Below are 22,409 nucleotides of genomic sequence, written 5' to 3'. Positions count from 1 at the left end.
ATCTGAATACAAAATGGAATAATTTCACCCACAGCAAACTACCGCTACAGCCAAAAAGCAGTTGTTAAAGCATTGCCGTGGGGCAAGACTGAGGAGAGCACTTCCCATCAATACGGAGCAAACACCAAAGGGAGGGCATAGTGCTTGCCCAGAGATGGCTGGCAGGGTACCTGCAGCAGCCCTGTGCCACAGCACTGCAGTGCTGCCTGCAGCCCTAGCTGCTTAATACAAATCTAACTTAGCACAAGTGCAGCAGAGGAACATGTTTCCCTTTTTCTCCATAATGAAACACAGGTCACATTACTCAGTTGCACCTTCACTTTTTCTGTGTGTCTTGATGGGAAACTCGAGGAGCCACGAGGAGGAGGAGAAGACCGGGCGTCATGGGTGTCAGGCATTCCGGCTCTGCAGGGAGCTCCTGCCGCCAGCCGATGGGCAGGCAGCTGCTTCTGGTTTTCCCCGGTCTGTCCACTGGTGTGTGGGTTATTTGCCTCTCCTAGAAGAATTGGTTTGTGAACAAGGATGAGGATCACGGCTACTTTCAGCATGGGGCTACTGTGAACTAGGGAGAAGACAACACCTTCACATGGTGGAGCTACTGCTGTGAATACTGGCATCAGAGAGGGAAAGGGACCAGCCAGATGGACAGAAAATAGCACTCTCTGGAAAAATCCTTAGCAAAGAACAAAAGAAAGACCGAGAAGTAAGAGATATGTCCAGGACTGAGAGGAACAAAGGATCAGAGGACAGGGAAGGACACATATCAGGGAAAGGACATAAACAGGAAGAAAGGAGGTGAAATCAGGAACACTTTAAGGGTGGGCGATGTCAAATAAAAATCCACCAAACTCGATCAGTATTTTTACTAACTGAAATACATTAAGCACTTTTTTAATAGTTTCTTGACCTAGATGGATTGCATTAGGAATAACATTGCCAGCAGCTGGAGGGAGATGATCCTCCCCCTCTACTCAGCCATCTGGAGAACTGTGTCCAATTCTGGGCTCCCCAGTACAAGGGAGACATGGCACTACTGGAAAGAGTCCAGCGGAGGGCTACGAAGATGATTAGGGGACTGGAGCATCTCTCACATGAGGAAAGACTGAGAGAGCTGGGACTGTTTAGCCTGGAGAAGAGAAGACTAAGGGGGGGGGGGGGAATCTTATCAACATATATAAGTACCTGAAGGGAGGGTGTCAAGAGGATGGGGCCAGACTATTTTCAGTGGTGCCCAGCGATATGACAAAAGGCTACGGGCACAAACTGAAACACAGGAAGCTCCATCTGAACATGAGGAAAAACTTCTTTACTGTGAGGGAGATGGAGCACTGGAGCAGGTTGCTCAGAGAGGTTGTGGAGTCTCCATCCTTGGAGATATTCCAAAGTCACCTGGATGGGGTCCTGGGCAATGTGCTCTATGTGACCCTGCTTGAGTCAGGGGGGGTTGGACTAGATGATCTCCAGAGGTCCTTCCAACCTCAACCATTCTGTGATTCTGTAACACCAGCAGCAGAAGAGCCAGCCTGTATGATATGTGCTCCACCTAACAAGAACTGATCTCCTTAAATCCCATTTCAAATAAGCAGTGAGAAACCATCTCATTTCCTTCATCAACTTCTTATACTCAGCTACACTGTTTTCCAGAAGTGATTTACCAAACAGTAATTAGTAAGGAAATCCAGCTCCTCGGTTTTCTTAAGGAAACACAGATGAGCAATGCCAGGACTGGAATCCTGCTCCGTGTTGCCCCGTTCTGCCTATCCTGGCGGCTGGCCATCGCTCCCGACGAACCACAGCGCTGAGCGCCCGTCATTTCCATCTGCTTCAAGCCATCCCTGCGTATTGCAGGGCAAAAGGGTCCCAAATCCATAGAGAAGATATCGATTCTTTAGGCATAGGGAAGCTGCAAATTTTCTTCCATGCTTCAGCACAAGGACTAGAGCAACTTGGCAGGCCTCAATGGAAAACTTGTAGCCCACATTGCAGTTTATGTTTTCCTACTAAGGTGGGGTAGATAGTCTTTCTGAGATTTTGCACAGTCAGATTTCTTGAAGACAACACATCAAAGTTGCTGACTGCCAGAAGACATGCTAGCCACATATGCCCTAGGGCTGGTGAGCTTTCCAACATGCTGGAAAAACTTGTAAAGTGAATTTCTTCTTGCACACAAAATGATCAGCACAACACTAGGAGGCTGACCCTACAGAGACACAGCTGCAGAAGGCTGTAGAGGTTTACAGCTGGATGCCGTGAGATTAGGACCACAGAAATAGAAACTTCCTAATCAGAATGAAAAATGGCATGAGGTCCCTGAGAGGAGAGAGCATGTGACACCCATATGCAAAAAGTGAATATTGCTGAATACACGTGGCCTCAGAAATACAGAGTTTTGGTTCTTTTAACAGGGTGTTAAATACTGGTCATTGACACAAATTCTTGCCCAGTGATGATTCTGTCACTAGCTTCAACCCATCTTAAGAAAAAAAGAAAACAGTGCAGGCAAATACACTACATCTTCCTAGCTTCTAAAATTATTCTGCACTTCCTCCTTCCACAGCTTGTTGCATCACAGAGCAAGAAGCACAGCTGCCACCACGCTCTGGCGGCGACCGCTGCAGTGAGCAGGGAACCAGCTGGGTGCCAGGCAGCCAAGGAGCCAAGCGAGCAGGCATGCGAGGTGACAGACCTTCAAGAAGGCACCTGTAGACATCCAGAAAGCCTATCTTTCAACCGAGGAAAATGAAAATAGCTTGAGCAGAATCATAGTTCATGGATCAGTGAAGAATGAGGATAGGATACAAGAGAAAAGCCCCAGCGTGCATTTGTTGCTTTTTAGAGGCAGCTGGAGTGACTGAGCTGACTTTGATGTGGCAAAGCAATGCGAAAGCATCTGAGGCAAGAAAGAAAGTCACCTTTGTTTTGCTGTCACAAGTGATACTTCTTTGCAAATTCCCCCTTTCCCACCCAATAACCCTAGCCCTGCTTGCTGGGGTTTGGATGACCATGTCTTCCCGTCAGCACAGCCATGCACAAGAAACTGTTATCTCTAGCAGAGCTCTCACCTTCCTGCCCCACATGTCAACCTCATTCAAGGCTTAGAGTAACAGCAGCCTTGAGCCTGCCAGGAAGAAAAGCACACAAAGAGAGGACACAGCTGTAGGAACTAAGCAATTCTCCGTCAATTGTTTCAGCAGAGAAGCCAACATCTTGACAGTCTCTGAGGAGCAGGCTGTCAGCCAAAAAGCAACTCCTTACACAGAGCCTCTGGGTTGCCCTGCCGGCCCACCGTCCCCATGCATTAGCTTTGTTTCTCTGTGCTCATTTCGCCCTGCTAAAGCAAGGTTGAGTCCCCACCCAGGGCTCACCGTTTCGGTGCTGCTGGGCCCCACGTCCCTCCTGGCACGCCAGGCAAGGGAGAGGGCAACGGGAAGCGAACTTCTGGCCAGCATCCAACGGGACGCTCCTCACGAACCATCAGCAGCAGGAGGATTTTTGGTTCCTCCAAAAATTTGTAAGTGGGAGTTTATGTCACGGCCTCAAATTCTCTGGAAACCACGGCCAATTCTACTTTGCCTACCAGCAGAGCTCAGACAAGCAAGAAATTGCTGTCTTTCCCTAATACTGCGAAACATAGGACATAACCCTACCACTCCGAGTCCTTTAGGCAGATGGGAGCGTTGCCATGTCCTTTTAACCAGAAGCAAGTTCTCACCATTACATCTTTTAAGAAGGAAAGTGTAGGCCGTTGCCCTGACAAATAAAGAAAAAAAATCATTGTGGTTTCACAATTTGCCACAAAAGGTCATGTGTCTTTGAGAATACATCAGGCTAGTATTGCCTTTTCCAAGGGATTTAATCACACTTACAGCTCAAGCGAGATGCTTCTCTCATCTTGGGTACTAACATGCTTGGGTTAAGTCTATTCAATTTACAAAGGTCCACACATGGTGTGGGTGCCACTTGCAAGTGAAAGTAATCATACAGCCTTACTTTCAAAGTTGCTTTATTTGGCATCTTTTCAGCAAAGGCAAATACAAAAGACAAGACAGTCAATACATCAGTAGGACATGTAACTTTAAATAAGGAATAATTAAGCAGCAAACACAAGACACGCCAGATTGCTAAAAATATATAAAATTATAATTTGATTGACCGGTCATTTTTAAATCTGAAGTAAACTGCAGTTGCTTTGGTCAAATATACTTTCTAAATTCATTCCAAAACTTACTTTGCTCAAAAAACTTTTTTGGAAAAAAACAAACAAACTAGAAAACCTGAAACGAACCAAGACAAAAAACCTTGAAGTCCCACTTTCTGTACAGAAAGGAAGTTTACATCAAAACTATATAAAACCCCCACAACTTGGAATGAAGCATTTTTAGTACTCCAACTATTTTTAGCATACAAAAAAAAAAGGAACAGTTGGTGTTTTGGCTTGATCAAATTTTTTAAATTTAAAAAATAAAATACATAAATATATCGTATTGCACCTGCAAAATAGCCAGGTTGCTGATACAATAGTAACAGCAAACATCACCCCTCTCATGCCCTCAATACATGGGGACATACACACACACAATTTTTTGGCCAGACTCTAAAGAGGCTGCCATTCTAGAAGATAATGTTCTGACTGTACTCCTTCTGAGCAAAAAGGCTCACTCTGAAACAGTTAGTCATAAGTCTCCTCTCTGCTAAATCTTCCCCATTGATGCTCAGACAGACAGTAGGCATGTTTGATTAATATATGACATAAAAAGCACAATCCAAAATGTCACACACTTAATACGACAGAATATTACAGATGCACAAAAAAGAAGGGGCTAATCAGATCCAACAGGCAAGAGGATACAGTGGCCAACCCAATAGGATAACTAATATTAAGCCAGAACAGAAGATGGAGACACATCTTAGACATTAGCACTTACCAGTAGAACAAAAATTTCTAGAGGACTCCCCACTGTCCTCCCACCTGTCAGTAAAATGGGCTATGCAGTTGGCATGCCCAGAGGTAGGCCTGTTTTTAGCAACACCTACACTGACAAATATGCATTGAGCCCTCACCAAGCCCCAGGAGGCACTGGGCAAATGGAGGCTCTGACCTCTTGCAAATTAAGATGAGCCACAACACAGCGCCTGGCAGTCACCCGCTCTTGCCAGCAGTGCGGTGTGGCATAGCTGGTGAGACAGGCAGGACCATTGCACCTGGAAATGATCAGGCCAGTGGGCACGTGCAGGCATTTATTCCTGCAAACAGGAATAAAAACCAGAAAGGAGCTGGGAAACTCCCTGGGGGCAGAAGTGAGGTTACATCCCAGCTTGTAGCAATAGCACAGTATCTTTATCCACTACCGAAAACATGGCACTTCAGCAAACTCAACCTCTGTCAAACTTGCCATTGATACCATGAAGTTCACAGTAGTGACACACAATAGGTAGTTCTAGGTGCAGCATCTCGCATGACAAAGTCAAAATAAGGAATAATTGCTTTTGGCCAGCAGAGCAGTTCATCTGCATTCAAAGACAAACCACACAAAAGGGTGGAGAGAGGGGAGACCACTCTGCACAGCGCACATGACGACCACGGGAACTACCCAGAAGCCTAGTCCCTTCATTTTGGCAGCTACTCAAGGAGCAGGCTGGGGTATTTTTGTAAAAAAACAGAGAGAGAACCACTGTTAAATAGAAAGGAAATGCAAGAAGGGGATGCCAGTACTTCCACATCCACCGGGTTGTGCTTTCTGCTTCTCCTCACTTACATATCTAAGAACAGACAGGGCTAGAAGAAAAAAAAAATCCACACTTGGCAGCTACAACTACTTCTGCCTGGAGCCCTACTGCTCTTTCCTAGGGCTGCTGGCAAAGCTGGTGCCATCAGAGTCCTGTAGCAGCAGGTCGCTCTAGGGAGAGCTAAGCAATACAGCCTGCCGCCCTGAAAAATGTCAGATCAGCTGACTGGAAGAGCAGAGAAGCAGATGATATGAAGAGGGTGTTGGACGCAGAGCTGCAGCTAGCGAAATTGCAGACAGATGCTATAGGAAAAAAAACAAAACAAAAACCAAAAAAGCCGTCTACTGTGATAGCTATTAAGCGCTGGAAGAGCATCCCCAGGGAGCCTGCAGAGCCTCCAAACCTGGAGGCTTTCAAAATTCAACTGGAAGAAGGCAAATACATTTTGCAGACTGGCAACACTTAAAATAGCCTGGCAGCAGAGGAGTTGACTGCATATTTCCCCTGGTTCTACTTTCTATAATTAAGTGTCTGGACCGGATAACAAACATCATTGTGCTAATCTTTTAGCAAGAAGCACAGCATCTAAATAGGGTAGTGCTCTGGTTTTGACGTAATTCCCTTTGATCGTTGTTACTTTCCAGCTATGCAAGTCACTGCTTTTAAGGCCAACTTCAGGCTGCTAGGCTGTAGTGATCTGGTAGATGAATGGGAATCCTCTAGAATCCTAGAAGACAGAAAAAAAAACAAGAAAAAGGATGAATCGTGGCTATTGTGTTGTCTCCTCTGGTCTTGCTGAGCAGCATGGGTGCAGTGAGGGGGCAATACGCCGTGGGGAAAGCAGAGAGGAACTGCCACAAAACTGCCTTTGGGGGAACAACCGTAGGACTTCCCTGCTACACACAGAGTCATGCATTCCCCTAAAACACAGGGAGGGGGGGGGGGGGGAAAGGCTTTGACCTGCATTTCCCCCTTGCTTCTTCTGTTCACTAGAGACAACACCTTATCCGATTCTCCCCTTCTGCTCTTAAAGCGAGGGAAAGCCCTCTAGGAGCATATGTCTGAGAAAGCCTGGAAACAACAATTCTGAAAGTGTCATGCACGTGGTACTGTGAAAAGGCATTTTCTATTTGGCGATAAATGACCCAGCTAGCAAACACACCATGCAATGGTGTTTGCCACTAGTGGAGGACAGGGCTTCACTTTACAAACTATTGCACCTCAGGAGCAAGTCAGCGATTGTATCCTTGGGTGTAGCTGCCAAAAGACTTTATCATCTGATAACTTCACCTCTACCCATGCAGAGAGAAGTACATTGTTGAAAAAGGTATTAAAAAAAAAGATAAAAATTTATATTACACAAAATACCAATTGACACATAAATTCAAGTTTCTGATTGCAAGAGAAAAACCTACAGTTACTATGGTACAACTGTGAAAAAAATTCCTTTTTTTAAAAAAAGGGAAATTAATGAAAACATAAAAGCAGAAGACATAATTTCATTAGAAGATTTAAATCAACGCTTTGTCCTTGGTGATCTAAATCACCAAGATTACAAAATCAGTTCCAGCTTAAAGTAGGCTATAAAAGGCAACTCTGTCAAATCCCCAAAGATTATCTTCCCAGCCCAGAATTACGCTGCAGCTTTTAGTGCCTAGAGACAATGGACTGAAGAGATGCAGTTAAAGAACAGACTCCCAGCCTTCTCATGGCCGCGTGCCCAGCTCTCTCCAGGAATGAGAGGTGGGACACTTTCACTCACACCAGCAGCTGGTTATTCAGGGTTTCAGTTTCTATTGCTTTGAGGACTGCCAAGGTAGCAGGCAGGGCAAGCAGGCCCTCGCTGGCCCCAGCCACCTGCTCTACCTACACAGCGCAGCACAGGAATCTGCCTCCTGCTTCAAAAAGAGCATGGTTTGAGATTCCTTCCCTTGCATCCCCTGAAAATTTAGTAAGGTACCTTGAAAGCAACCGGACAATTGCAACAGCCCTTTCTGACTGTACAAAATTGGCAGCTGAATACAAAGCCTCACTGCGTATGTAAACGGCAGAGCAAAAATACGAAGACATTCCCAAACAAGAGACACGGAGTACAGCGTGACAAATTTTCAGGATTAGTATTAATCCATCTGCGTATAAGAGGAATGACTTACTGAAAAAAAGAAATAGGACATTCACCTTTTCCTACAATTACAAAAGGAATAGGTAAAATTATTACACTGTTCTGTGTTTTCATTAAACTAAGACTACCCATTCCTCTTCAAATAATACTTCAGACTTTGAAAAAAGTTGATCTGAAGACTAGATTATGTGAATTTTAAACAAATGATTAGATACCTGCTACTAAATAAGACAGTGTTTCAGCTATGGCAACCACACACTGCAGAATTCAGAACACGACACTGAGACTGGGAATATGCAAAAACCTAAAAGGATTTATAAACCATGAAAAGCAAACTGACTTTCCTGTTTTTGAAAATACACAAATAAGGATATTTGCTGAACATACTAATGGCTTAATATTCCAAAATTTAGCTCTGATGTTTGAGTCGCCTCCAGTCTATGACCCCTGAAAGTATTTCTTTTTCATAGGGCATTTTAAAAAAGTCCTTCTTGGTTAACATGACTAATAATTAGAGGAAATCAGGGGTATCAGGGGAAAATTCTATTAACATACAATGTAACAGGATTCTTGAAAACATCACAGTGGAAAAAGCTTTTAATGTTTAACGTACTGAATTTATGTCCGGCCTACTGTTGACACTCATTTCAACGACAAGTAATTTATCCAAAAGGCACCCACATTAAGACAATGTAATATCCTACTTAAAAAATGACAGCTAACAAATAAATCAGTGGAGACGTGAAAAACAAAATTCCTGGCCTCCTTATGTATGGCCTAGAAGTATAATAGAGAGGTTTTCATGTCCTTTTCTAAACAAAAAAATATTTCAGAATTGAGCACCTATTCTTACCAAGCACCTTATTGAATTGAGCACCTTAATTCTTACCAAGGAACTAAATGGGGAATCGAAAGAGCAAAACAACAGTTACAACAGTTTATATATCACAGGAACGCTGTTTTCCCTCCATTTCAGCGGCCAGCCATTTTCTGGCTGTACACAAAGCACTATTATTTAAATGAAAAGAAAGAGGGCCTAGAAAGTTATTTTGTGGTGAAATCAGAGCACAGACATGATGCACAGGATAGACATTGTGTTAATCACACATAGCAAAATCCCCCCATTTGAAGAAAAAAAAGAAAGAAAGAAAGGAAAAAAAAGAGGGACTTTGTTTCTAGTAACATCTGGTTAATCATCTCTCCCTTACATAGGCAGGATGAACTCTGAAAGGTTTGCTGTGTCAGTACCCCCATCCTATTGGGGGCAGACAGGCTTTATTTTCTACTCCCAGGCGAAAACCGCACTGCTGTGTGCACAGTCCCCAAACACACAGGGCCATGTCCCTTTTGGGGCAGTGGAAAACCAAAAAGCCCCACACCACCTCCCTGAAGAGCTTCCCTGGACTAAGCAGGGCCACCACAGCACTGAGGCTGTGACCCCCACTGCCCACCGGGATGGGACCGTGAGCCCAAGTGGCACCAATTAGCTGCTCTAGCTGTTCGTCAACCAACACAGCTGGGAGCAGGGGGCATAGCTGCGTTTTCTGCTTTTTATGCCGGCCAAGGTATTTGTGATGGTGGAACAGGAGCTGTCTACAGCCAGTGTGCTGTCAAACCCTGCCAGCACCTGGCACCACTCTTGTGTTGTGAAATATCCACGTCCCTGGGCAACCTGACATCAAAATTACTCCTCTGCCGAAAACTTTGTACCGTCTTTTCCTTTTGAAGTCCGTGTAGGGCTTTTTGGCTATGTTGGTTGTTTTCTGTGTTTTTCTTTTTCTTTTTTTTTGGTGGGGTGGTAAGAAGGGGAAATGAATGAGGCTGCTTGTTGTCTCGAATTTGTTATCTCAAATTCTATTTCAAAACAGGACAAATATAACTTCCCACTCATGCTAAAGCCCCATTTGAGAGAAAACCATGGTGCTTTGAAAAGGGGACTGCCCAGCTGGGACAGCCCTGCCCAAGCCCCATTCCTCTGTAAGCAGAGAGCATGTCATCCAGGCAGCTCACGAGAGGGAGTTTTGTACTGAGTTCACCACCTGAAAGGCTGATATTTGGCTGTCACTCTTGGCAAAAATAATTTTGAAAAGTCTCTTAACATTGCCTTGTGACTGTGCTCTTCATAACGATTAGAGGTCTCGCTATTAAGAAAAACAAGAGCCACATATCAAAGTAAATCCACTGAAGAAACAAGCAAAGTCGTACAGATAAACTAAGAAGCAAGATAATTTTTCAGCCGAAGCTTATAAACAATCTCGCCTTCCCCAAACTGAGTCAGCACTAGAGAAGAGCGGTAAAATGGCTCTTCCAGAAATAGCTCTCATCTGTAGCGTAAACAAAAACAAAGCAATGGAGAGCTTGTGCAAGTGCTTGCTCTTGTAAGCATTCCTAGATGACTGGGATCTGCCCTATTTTTCAAACCTCACACATGGCAAAACATACAGAAGCCACCCAAGAAAGATCAGCTGTTCTTACTTACGCACCCACGCTAAAAAAATCGTTTCAGCATATATATCCATTCAGAAATAAACCTTTTTCACAGACCACTACAAGCCTCCAGAAAACACTTTGTGTGGCATTTAACCCCCCTGGAACCTGCCAGGTCCTGAGCACTGACTCTAAAGCCTCTCAACTGGCTGGGCTGAAATACAAGTTTCTTGCAGGTCTTGAAGAAACATCTGATGCCATGGAGAGCGTTCAGATTGAGATACGTGTGTAATAGAGGAGCCACAGGAATTTATTTAGACTAACAGTCTCTAGGTCCAGATACCTGGCTTGGAGGAGACATCAACCAGACTGCTTTACATTGGTGCAGTCTACAATTAAGCTTTATTAGTTGAACCACTTAGGAAAAGGTGTAACTTTTTACCAAAAACAGAGTAGCACTGAAAAACCCTCCAGCACAGGGGAAATTACACCTGCAGACGGGTAATTGCTAGCAGCCTGCTCATCGCACTTACTCAAGTGACAGGCACAGCTAGGTGTGCCTCTATGTGGCAGAGGATGAAGATTTGAGCTTTTTGACGCTTTAGTGTCAGCTCTTGCCACTAAGACTGCTCAGTTTGTTTCCAAATAAATGGTGTTTTGCCAACTTGCCAGGCTTTGAAGACGCTACACTCGAGATGGTTTTGGAGAAAAGCAGACTATGTGTATGCTCTGTCATGTGGGACCTAAGGCAAATGTCTGAGGCATGGGACAACAGTTATGAGCTCCAGCTCCTCATCTGATTCCCAAGTGTCTGCCATGGGGAGGGTGAAGCAACAATAGACAAAACAAACCAAAAAAAAACACCCTACTCTGAGCAGCAGAAGCAGTACAGCAGAAACTCTGACACAGAAGAGTCCCCAGACACCCAGATAAAAAGCCACTGTTTCAAGCTAAAAAAACAGGCATCCTGACAAAACTGGAAAGCCTTCACTTTCAGTCTAGTGCAGAAGGAAAATAAGCATTGAAATCCCAGAAAGCAACCTCAGAAAGTAATTGCCATCCCCCAGTCACTGCTGTTAGCTCTCTTTTGTGCTGTTGTAAGACCTGTGTCCAGAAGTATGTACATAGGCGCTGTTCTTCGCTCCAACAGAATATACAAGGATACTGCAGAGTAAGCCCAGAGAAGGGCTTCGACCAAATGTTATGCTCTTTCGGTTTACTCTGCTGTAAACAACGCTTTAAAGGCCATAAATTTCAAATTCAAAGATGATCAGGCGAAAACCAAACCACTACAATACTAGAGCTGGGTCTAATGTGCATTGTTTAGAGGCAAGATAAGGAGGTGTAGGGGATTTCCTCCTTAAAATGTGCTAGCTCTAGAGTGGTAATACATTCTAAACACAGTGTTAAAAGTTACTGTAGCTCTACAGCTATTCTTGGCATACTCAGGATTTGGCTGGGAAGGTTACAGTGGAATCATATGCAAGATGAAGAGTAAGTAACTTTTAGCAATGGATAAACAAGAACAACCAAAAAATCAGATAGTAGCAGAGTAATCAAACTGCACCAGTGTTAGAGAGTTTTCCAACTGCCTAACTAATGAGGCTTTCAGGGAAACAGATGTCCATTAGGAAGATGGACTACACGTTTGCCTATGTTGGCCACCTTATAAAGGAAGAGGACCAGCTGGTCAAAATTACTTTAGATAAAGTAATGTTGCCTTTATGCAAAAGGAATCTGAGTCAGTGCACGGCATTTTCAAAAGTAAACACTGAAGAGCAACTGAAAAGATATAGAACAAGACCGACACAAACTAGGCTGCATTAAAAAAACACAGGCAAAAAGACTTCAAAGGCTCCTGTAGAAGCCACACCCTGGCATCACAGCTACTCAAAACCCACTATAAGTAGGAAGGAACACTGACAACTGAAGTCCCTAAAAATCTGCTTTTACCAATAAGCTCTAAAGCAACAAACTTACATCCACTGCTAAACACTGCTTACCTGATTTACCCTCTCTGCCCCAATGAATACTTATTTACACAAAATTCTGACACTGTGACACCCCAGGACATGCATGGGGCTGCGGAGCCGGATGCTCTCCGAGCAGCAGGGTGTGAGGACCCATGTTCCTGCTGGCCCAGGGAGCACTCTATCCTCTGAGTTATTAACTAAAAAAGAAGGACCACAGCCCCTTGAGTGTAAATACATCATTCTTTACTATTTCTTATGCTTTCCTTACAAGTGTGCTCAAAGGATTTCTTTTCAAAAAGAAACACTTCATGTGGAACAAAATGAAGCTTTTTGGTTTTGATTCTGGGACTAGAAAACCAAAATGCCCAAAATATCACGTAATTTTCATCCCATCTTTCTTGGCTCTAGGTTTGACAACTGAAACCAAACATGCACACTCAATTATTTCTAAGATTTGAGTCATCCTATCTGGCTGAACTGCCTTTTAGACCCTCCACAGATCAGGTCAGGGGATCCAGCCCTACTAACCTGAAGTCTCTAAGCAGCATCCTGACATTATCCCTACCTGCACATCCCCTGGCACACACCAGACTACCAACCCGATGTCTAGACTTTATAAAGTGTTGTGACCTGTGTCCCAGCAGCCCATCCTCTCAGCCGTTCCTGGGAGCAGCAGTACATCATTTCTTAAAATCACAGCAAACATGACCACTGCCCACTGCCAGCTACCTCCTTCAAGGTGTAAACCTCCAGGCCCACCACAAGAAGGACTTGGGAGACAATTTTGAAATAACATCTCCAGCAATACCTCCTTACTTAACAGGTAGGAAAAGAGAGAACAGACTGTACAGAAAACAAATATCCTGAATGTGTTGCCCCTCACTTTAACTCAGCCCACTCTCAAAAATTTTGAAGAGAATCCATCTGTATTCATAGATACATGATTCCTCTCACTGCAGCAGAATCTGGCTACATCTGTACTGCTGATCCACAGCCAAAGGCTATTTTTGGCCCCAGAGCCAAGGAACTCAGAATGATTTTGCCCCCACTGCTCAGCACTTAACCATAGGTCTCTTCTGATCCTTCATAGTAACCTTGTGTACCTAAGACTGATGTATGCTTTTGTGCGTGTGGGAAGGATGTTCTGTTTCAAGTATCCAAAATAACATTCAGGCTCTGTCGTTGTGCATCTCAGTGGTGTCTTCGCAGCAAGAAACTGTCTGGCGCGACGTGGCACAAGGATGCATGAATGGCTCAAGGGTCCAAAGCCTGCTACACAGTGGACAGTACAGGGTGAGGAAAAAGGCTGTAAAGCTAACCATGCTGCCTGCTGGGAATGGTCCTGTTACACGCCACTGCTGGAACCACGTGTATGCATTACCTGGGGAGCAGCTGATTACCAAGGGCCAAAATCATGCCAGCAGGTTAATTAACATCCTCAGCCTCGTCCAAAGCTAAGCAGCCTGATACAGCCTAGCAGCATTTCAGTGTGTGATCTTGCTCCTGCTTCAGTCAGCAGTGCAGTCCCAGCATCCGAGCGTGGTGCTCCTCATCTGGCACATGAGAAAATAGCTTCTCACCTGTGCAGGACACTACCTGCACTTTTTAGCTCCCTCTTTGCCTGGTCAATCCCTGATCCACTCCAGCAGGTGATCACAGACCTCTGCCAGGTCACCTCTTCGTCAAGGTCTCTCCTTCACCATCTGCTTAGTGCAAGCTGGTGTGTATGGATACATCTTTCTTATGAGCATCTTACCTGTTTTTTTTAATCCCTTAAGAAAAAGAAATAAAGAACTAACTCATGGCCCATGCGTTTGTAAATTCTCTTCAAGACTTTCAACTCTCTGCATGGGCCCTTTCCAAATTTTGTGCATCAGTTTTAGACATGAAGCTTTTTATCTCTGTCTTTTAACCTCCATGTTGGTCTGAAATTCCAAATGTTAAAAGTAGTTTGTTTTTAAGCAGTGATTTAAAGAACTGTACCATTTCTTCCCTTTTCTGAATTGCTTACAGGATTGATGCAAAGCTGCTCAACACTTTCTACGATTAAAGTTTTATTTGGGAGCTAAAAAGCACTTGCTTCTCTTTTTTCTCAGTGAAACATTTTGTACCTCTAGCAAGGCCAGATCTATTAGATGACTCCCCCTTACAGTAAATACTATGCGTCTAGGCTCACACAGTCTGACATTCCTGGAAATACCTCTTTACATGAAGTCACATTATCAGTCTGAAACAACTATTTAAACATTCAGGAGTTAATGTGTGCTGGCTTCAGAAACTACTTCTAAACACAGTAATAGAATTTTTAAAGCCAGACACACCATCTTGATCTACTCATAAAAGAGTGAGATTAACAAAGGCGATCACATTTCTGTGATTTCTGAAGCTGAAGACTCTATCTCGTCCGCACATGGCTGGCTTCTTCAATGTCTTGCCTTTTTCACTCATTCCTACTTCTTACCTGGTTTCCCTTCTCTACTTTTTTACTTTTCTACACAGTTCTTAGTAATTAAGACCAGAGATCTGATTATTTATCAGGTTTATCAGGTCATCACACATACAAGAACAATTGTGTTGACCTCAATATCTCCTTAATTCAGCATTAGTAATTAGTCTCATACACCAAATTGGAAGCCACTCAGACTCAGTAACTTCCCCAATCATATTATGTGATTTTGTCTTAAAATGCATAAGTGTGCCATGACCAGAAGAGAGCCCTTCTCTCAAGGGCACATCATGCTTCATGCGCAGCTTCTCTCCAATGTACCAGTTCTCCTGCCAAAAACTCTCTGAGTAGACTTGGACTGAATATGTTTGTGTCCCTCTGTGAAGGCAAGAATGGCTACTGAATTACTTACGTCTGCTAAGACTTCCACCTGAAAGCAAAATACAGGCAGTGTGTCTTGCTCTGCTTGTAACCTCTCCTCCTAATCTGCAGTCATGTATTGCCCTTTGGCAGTAACAGTAGGAAAATAGCTCCTAAACTTACATGATACTGGGGCAACCTCTAATAATTTTAGTCACATTATTATGAAGTTTCCATGTGCAATATGATGGTGTCATAGCCCTTAATAATATCTCAGTGAAGTGTCATTTCTCTGTGTAGACACCTTGCGAGACCTTTTGCTCTGTGCAAACTGTCAGTTTCCATGCAGCAGATGACTCACCGCTTTGACCCCTCTTGCATATCTTCTTCCTCCACCACACTGCAATCACAATCAGAATGAAGACGACAAGTAAAATCCCCAAAGTAATCATCAGCCCAAGGAATGAGAATGACTCTTCTGTGAAGAACAAGAAAAAAAGATGATTTATATAGGAAAAAAGAGCAAAAAGAGCCTGATTAATGGCAAGGGTTCCTAACTGAGATTTTGTGAAAGTAATTGCTAAGCTACATGAAAGCAGCAATTGCTCAAAAGAGGGAGTGAGTGTGTGTATCTTCAAAGCCAAACATACCTGCCTACTGCTTTCCAGAAAACGCATTGTCAAAAAAAATGTGCTCGAGTTCATCCACAGCAAAAAAAACTGTCAGTTCCCATCCCTGGTATGGCAGTTGGCACATGTACATAAGCAGAATTTTATACAAGTCATAACACTTCCCAAAGAATTTCTTTGTTCCTCCGGAATCCAAGTTCCTCCAGAATCCAAGTTCTTGTTTGCAAAATAACACATACTTCTTTTACTGTTAAACATTTCTATCCCTGTTGCAAAGACTAAGTTAACTTTCAAAAAAGAAAGTACGCCCATGGTTTTGATGCCTCCAAGTAGCTCTAACCAACATTCCAGTGCAAATGGTCCTCTCGGGTCAGGCATTAGCCATTTCATTTGATTGTCATTAATCAAAATAATAGGAAGACTCAGTTCAAAGCTCACTGATGTCAGTGGGAAAACTCACTGAACTAAATTTTATTTGGATCAAGCTGAAACTACTATGTCCTTTAGCATAGCTAGGTTCAACTTTTCATTTGAATTTCTCTTCCTCTGAAAGGCTAGATTGCTAAAACGATGGGCTATTAACTAATTTTTCATTTTCCTAGCAATGAATAACAGCAATCTCAGTCTCTTGCTTTCAGATACACATTTCCTTTTCAAACAAAATAAAACAAAACAAGACAAAACAAAACAAAACAAAAGAACACTGCATTTCGGAAAGGATAGAAAGATTTATTATGATTTTTCAGTTAACATCACTGAGAATTAGGAACTAATTTGCTTTGAAGTTTTTGATAGAAAATTTTAAAATTCAGATTTTTTTTCTTTACTATTTCTCCTATAATAATCACTTTTCACTTAGCACTTATTAAGGGATTTAATTCACAATCTCAAACTGCTTTTCCTGTCTTCTTAATTTCCACAAAGCAGGAAAATGGTCTTTACGGCTCTGGACTTGGAGACATCTGAATTTTAAATTAGGCTATATCATAACGTTCCTGAGTGAACTAAGGCTGATACTTAAGCTTATAATGTTTCTCTTTCTCATCTGCAGGACTGGGCTAATATTGCTCCAGCAGAGCAGAATGTTGGAAGAAGAAATAAATTGGCACTGCAAGGTGTTTAGATGTGACATTGATGTATTTAAGATTTCCCCAAAGAACCAGCATAAGTATCTACAACTGATCACCTTCCTGTCTGCCTGAAAAGCTATTCTTCCCTGATGATTACTGCAGTGTGTGCCTGTCTTAGTAAAAATGTCAGGAAAATTAAAACATCCTGCGCAGAAGGTTAACTGAATGCGGTATCAAAACATGTAATAGGTTTAACTGGGACATTTGATTAATTGTTGTTCGAAGATAATCTATTTCCAAACTTCCACTTTGGCAAACTTCCACCCACAGAGTTTTCTCTTGATATAAATATTTTTCACTTGATATATGTCTTTGGACTGTCAAAGAAATGAGAAAGGCCTATCTGGAAACTGAGCTTCCACTTGCTACAGAATGCGTGATGCTTCTAAAACGCATAGCTGCCTAGTTTGGCTTTTCTCCTTTGTGGGGAACACCACAATATATTGCTCTCTCAAGGATGAAGGCAGAGTAGGGCTTCCTTCCTTACCTGGCACACACACATCTCACACCCTCTCTTTCACAGCAGGTCCAAACATGCTAGTGCAAAAGATGGAGGCTAAGAGAACGCTAACACGTAACTTGTATCATTCACCCACCCTTTCTCATTTTCACGGGCAATTCCATTTCTTCATTCTTGTTGCTTACTTTGCAGGTCAACTCTTGCCCCCTGAGGCTCCGCAAGTCGTAGATCTCCAGCCTACTTGTGACAGACACCATCCCATTGGCGTGCCTGACCTCCTCCTGTATTGGAGTAGAATTGAACAAGCTGTTCCAGCTGATGGTAGGCTCTGGGAGGCCAACAGCATTACAGATGGCTGTCAAATGCCCTTCGGAAATGTTATAATGGACAGATGCATTGAGACCTTCCAAGACACAAACAAAACAATTCATCACCACAGAGAGCACCTGGTCAGAAGCAGCGATAGCAATTTAACCGGTATCAACCAAAGCAGAGCTCACTGAATTCTCACACAGGCCCATAGTACAAGAACACAAGAAAAGCACATTGGCCCAGATCTTCCCCATGACTCAGCCTTGTACTGAAATGATATACTGCAAAAGTTTCACATGATCTGAAATCCCAGATTTTAAAATAATTTGTCAAGTAAAACCATTTTTTGGTCCTTGCTGTTCTCCTGTTTGCTAATCCCCCATCAGTGATAGGATTTGGCATGGCAGCTCACAGCACTGGAGTCATACCTGGCACCCACAGGACACAGAGTCAACGTGTTGGTCTGCACACCAGCTGCTCAGGGGCTGCACAAAGATCCCACTTTTAGCTGCTTTTCAGTTAGTACTCACAAAATAATGAAAAACAACAGCTCAGGAGCTAAAACTGCAACAGGCTTGAATACAACCCTACAGAGTCCTGCTTGCAGTAATAAAGCCCTATTTCTATGCCACGTTCCATGCAGCAAGCTCCTCTCACTGGACTTTCTGAGTCCACTGAAGGAAATGCTGGGGCTGAGAAAACATCTTGCTTTCCGTTAGAGACATATTCCTCTAGAGAACCTCACCAAAGACTCTCAGGCAGGTACGTCCCGAGAAGGAGCCAAGGGGGAAAACGTTGAAGAGGCATGTGTAACATCCCGTATCATCCATTCTAGTGTCCCAAAAAGTGATGTTTGTCTCATTAAGAACCAGACTTGTGAAATTCATTCGGTCCTGAAAGGGCTTGTGAATCTTTAGTCCTTTCATGTTGCTGTATGTAGCTATATTCTCATGTGATTTTTCAGAGTCCTTTTGCCACGTCACTTGCAGAACATCCTTGGGCTCTGTCAGGACACAGCTCAGAGTCACGTTATCACCCATCTTCACATTTCTGTGGCCCGTCTGCGTAACCACTGCAGCAACAGAAACAGTGAATGAAATGAGCTAGTATCATACTCATATCTAAAAGAAGTAGCCAACTCTAAGGCCTGGACTACCAACAGACATAGCAATTTATTAATGACATATTGTTTCTGTGGTTTTCCCACACCTAGAAGTCCTGCTCTGGTATGATCCTAGAAGTCAATGGAGTGATCTTGATTTACACTAGCTGAGACCCTGCCTTTTTCCACTAGACTCTTTAACAGGAAAAGACACACCCCATTTCTGTACCAGGCCCTGCAGACTCACTTCAGTTTTGTTAAATCCATGCACAGCTTCCCATCTTCAGCAGACACGTGAGTGATTTTTGTTCTCAAAAAGCTAGAGGAAGATTGAATGCACAAGGAAGGCACATACCAAGCCATTCTCAGAGAACTGCGTGGAGAAATGGGCTAAAGAGAATGTTTGGACAATATAGCTTCAGTTTGCAACGTGTTTGAAACAGAGGGGAAAAAGAGAGAGACTGGGTGCTGAGGAGAGGATACAGCATGGGAAGCTGTGAACTCTCCCCTAGGGCTCAACACAGTTGCCTAAACAGGGGTGTCCAGTGTCGCTATAGGGGTGGGTGTCCCCACCTCCAAATGCTTCTCCAGCAGATCCTGTGTCACATCTACCAGGTCCATGTATATGTCTCAGCTATCTAATGTACCTCGGATAGGACCAGCGATCTGTATTATCCTTATTTTTTCCTGGCCCATACTCTCACTGGTGAAGCTTCAGGAATCAGAGATCAGACCTCCAACAATTTGCAGACAGACAAGAGGAAATCCAACTTACCACTTGCTTTTCCAAGCACAACACAAAACAGACTCAGAAGCAGAGCCTGGAAAGTCATTTTGGAAGGCAGAATCCCCTTCACCTGAAGAGAGATGAGAAGAGATGTACAACTTAATAACAGATCATCTTCCAGTGATACCACCTCTCCACGGTGTGAGTATTACAGTTGCTTTGTCACATAAGAAAAATGTATTTATGAATGGCAGACAGCAAATTTCACAGGTCCTACTACACAACATAAAAATTGCTGAGATGAAGGAGCAAAATATTGTGTGACAGAAGTTAGAAAGGCATTCATTTTCTGAATTGTTCCTGAAGGACTCACATTTATAGCCAGAATTGCAAACAGCAGTTAACTCTTTCATAGAGCACTTGCTCATGGATACTGAATTACTGAAGGGATGAATTCATGCATGCAAAGCAAAGCAATGGGTTTAATTTAAACATGCATTTGAAACCCTGTCTCTTGTAGCTCAGAGACCCACCTGAGCAGATAAAAAATTGTATAGATTCTCACTGTGATAGTAGAAAGGTCTAAACAAACATTAGCAGCAGAAGATGAGCAGAAATAGTTACTCGCTGTTTCTTCCAGCACAAACACTAGGTGACACCTAATTTAACTGCTAAAAGTGGACCATTTCAGATGAACTGAAGGAAGTTCTTGTTAACGCAACAAACAGTTTAGTGGTGGGACCCATTAACGCAGAGTTTTTGTGATCACTGCAAGGGTTCAAGCTGTGCACAGGTTTAGAAAGAAACTGGATTGTTGAGCCAGTAGAGTTGTTCAGATATCCCTAGGGAATGATTTTCCCCCCCCCCGTGTCCCCCGCCCTTATTTTATTAATCAACAAGTTATCCATTAATATCAAAGGCCAACTGTTGCAGCAACTCACTGAGAGGAGAGCTGTGCAGGGTGCCCAGTGGCTTCCACAAAACGCCCGATGTATTGCTTGCAATTTATGAAGCAGCAGATGCCCCGGGACTAGCTGGAGCAGTGGGAGAGAGGTAGAGTTTGCACGAGAGACAGAAGGGTTAAATTGGAAGAATCTTCTCTGAGGGCTTCAGGACTCTCCATCTGCCCAAAACATAATGAACTGGGGAACCTCTGGGGCATACTGCACCTACTACATACAAATATATTCTCAAGGAGGGGGAGTGGCAAAAGAGAGGTTGTGTTTCTGCTTTCCTTACTGAATAACTCTTGACTTGCTCTTCATTCCCTCAATCAGTTAATGCTGCCATAATACAACTGCCTTGTTGACCTGCCTGGAACTGAAGCTTGCATCATATAAGCGGAAAAATTTATTTGACAAAAAGTATTTTTGTAACACATATCACGTACCCCTGAACTTCTTGCCAGTATCAGCAAGGCTAGCTGATGCTTCTTGGCAATGTGTCCTATCAAGAACACAGACAAACTCCAACTCTTACAAGTTTTTCACAACATGCAACAAACAGAAAACTGAAGGAACTGTAAGCATTTTCTGTGTTATCATAGTATTCTAGAAAGCAAGGGCTGACGAATAAATGAAGGAGAAGGAGAAAGGAAATTGCTTTTAAAAAACAAATTACCAGCAAACTTGTGCACATAACACACACGCACACACTTGAAGTAGCCTGCCCTTACATTTTAAACTCTCTGGGCCAAAACAACTCCTTACACAACTCCACAGCTAAGAAGCATGAATGCACACTAAGTTCTTAAACATAAAATCAAGAAATAAGAATTTGTCAGCAACAAGCCAAATGAGTAATGAACTTGCCAGACGATAGAGCATAGTCAGATACTTCAGCATGGCACTAAAATGTTCAGACAGATATTCCTAAAAATATGCAAAAATTAATGGCCAGTATAAAAGACCAGAGAGAAGTTTCTGGTTGCCAAATGTTTATAAACCCCAGAAAGATGTGCTACACCTTCAGGAAAGCACAATTTTCAATAATATTCTACTATCTCGCTGCTTTAGCATCTGGTGAATTCCTTCACACACCATTGCTCTGACCCACCATAGCTACAAGATGTCCTACAATGAGGAACCAGCATATCCTGCAGCTGTACCGGTCACAAAAAAGTCCCTCTAAGTCAGAGACCTATTCTAGTGTACTAGGAGGGAAAAGCAAAAGAAAAGGCGTAAGAGCAGGGCAAGTAAAAAGCGATCCTTCCCATGCTCTGCTCTTTCAAATTGCATCTCAGAAGTTTCCTGAGCTACAGACTGTGTCCCCACTGCTGTATTTAATTGCCCTCAGTGACCTTTTATGATTCTTTTCCAATCAGCTTTTAAAAACCTTTCATACTTTTGGCGAAGTATACTTTTTAAAGCAAAACGCGCAGGTCTAACGGCGGCCGGAGCCCACGCACCACTGCATTACGATATCCAGAAACACTCGGAGCACAGAAACGGCTCAAGCCCCTGCAACCCCCTCGCCCCCCCAACCCCTCCGGTGTTCAGTGCACTTTACCGTCCGGACAAACCGCAGCTTGTGCCCGGCTGCGAGCTGCAGCGCGGCCGCTCTGGGTGCCAGCCGCGGGATCTCCGACGCTAATCTCCGCGCTCGGTGGCTGAACACATTTAAGGAGAGGAAAAAACAAAACAAACCCCCAAAATAGCAAAACCCGAGAAAAACCCGCGCGGAGCCGGCGCTTACTCGCGGCGGTGTCCCGGGGGCGCAGACGGCCGGGCAGCCATCCGGGGGCTGCGCTGCGCCTCCCGCCGCGGCGCCCCCCCGGGCAGCGCCGGGCCGGCTGGGCCGGGCCGGGCCGGGGCCGCCTCCCCGGGCCACCTCCGCTGCACCGCCCCGGGGCCGCCCCGCGGCACCGGAGCAGCGCTGCCGGCTGGCGACCCACCGCCGGGCGGGCCGGCACCGCCGCCCCCTGAGCCCCGACGGCCAAGCCGAGCCGCGCCCGGCGGTCCCTCTCGCAGCGCTTGGGCGAGCAGGGTGCTGCTG

General features: G+C 44.0%; 1 protein-coding gene across 4 annotated transcripts; it reads right to left on the bottom strand.

The window, feature by feature from the left end:
- Positions 1 to 3,986: 3,986 nt before the first annotated feature.
- Positions 3,987 to 22,165, bottom strand: LOC112996776 (OX-2 membrane glycoprotein-like). Of its 4 annotated transcripts, none has more exons than XR_010392076.1 (6): positions 21,924 to 22,101; positions 19,464 to 19,545; positions 18,332 to 18,658; positions 17,460 to 17,677; positions 15,417 to 15,533; positions 3,987 to 6,454 (listed from the first exon to the last, which is right to left on the bottom strand). XR_010392076.1 is itself a non-coding variant. In XM_026122445.2 (6 exons), the coding sequence occupies exons 2-6, from the start codon at positions 19,519 to 19,521 to the stop codon at positions 6,447 to 6,449; spliced, it is 777 nt and encodes a 258-aa protein (XP_025978230.2). In that variant the 5' UTR covers positions 19,522 to 19,545; positions 22,110 to 22,165; the 3' UTR covers positions 3,987 to 6,446. The 4 variants fall into 4 exon arrangements, 3 of the variants coding, with proteins under 3 accessions (XP_025978230.2, XP_025978232.2, XP_025978233.2); XM_026122445.2 differs by lacking the exon at positions 21,924 to 22,101 and adding an exon at positions 22,110 to 22,165 and having other exon boundaries at positions 17,411 to 17,677; XM_026122447.2 differs by having other exon boundaries at positions 17,411 to 17,677.
- Between the last annotated feature and the right edge of the window lie 244 nt (positions 22,166 to 22,409).

Source organism: Dromaius novaehollandiae, chromosome 1 (genome assembly GCF_036370855.1).
Source record: "Dromaius novaehollandiae isolate bDroNov1 chromosome 1, bDroNov1.hap1, whole genome shotgun sequence".
Taxonomy (NCBI): domain Eukaryota; kingdom Metazoa; phylum Chordata; class Aves; order Casuariiformes; family Dromaiidae; genus Dromaius; species Dromaius novaehollandiae.
This window is presented reverse-complemented; position numbering and strand designations above follow the sequence as displayed.

Bases quoted from the DNA above. Each gene is read 5' to 3' on its own strand.
- LOC112996776 (XM_026122445.2), bottom strand. From the start codon at position 19,521: ATGACTTTCCAGGCTCTGCTTCTGAGTCTGTTTTGTGTTGTGCTTGGA. The intron at 18,659-19,463 runs GTAAGTTGGATT...CTGTTGCTGCAG, and splicing joins TGTGCTTGGAAAAGCAAGTG to TGGTTACGCAGACGGGCCAC. The intron at 15,534-17,410 runs GTGGGTGAATGA...TGTTCTTCACAG, and splicing joins GCCCGTGAAAATGAGAAAGG to AAGAGTCATTCTCATTCCTT.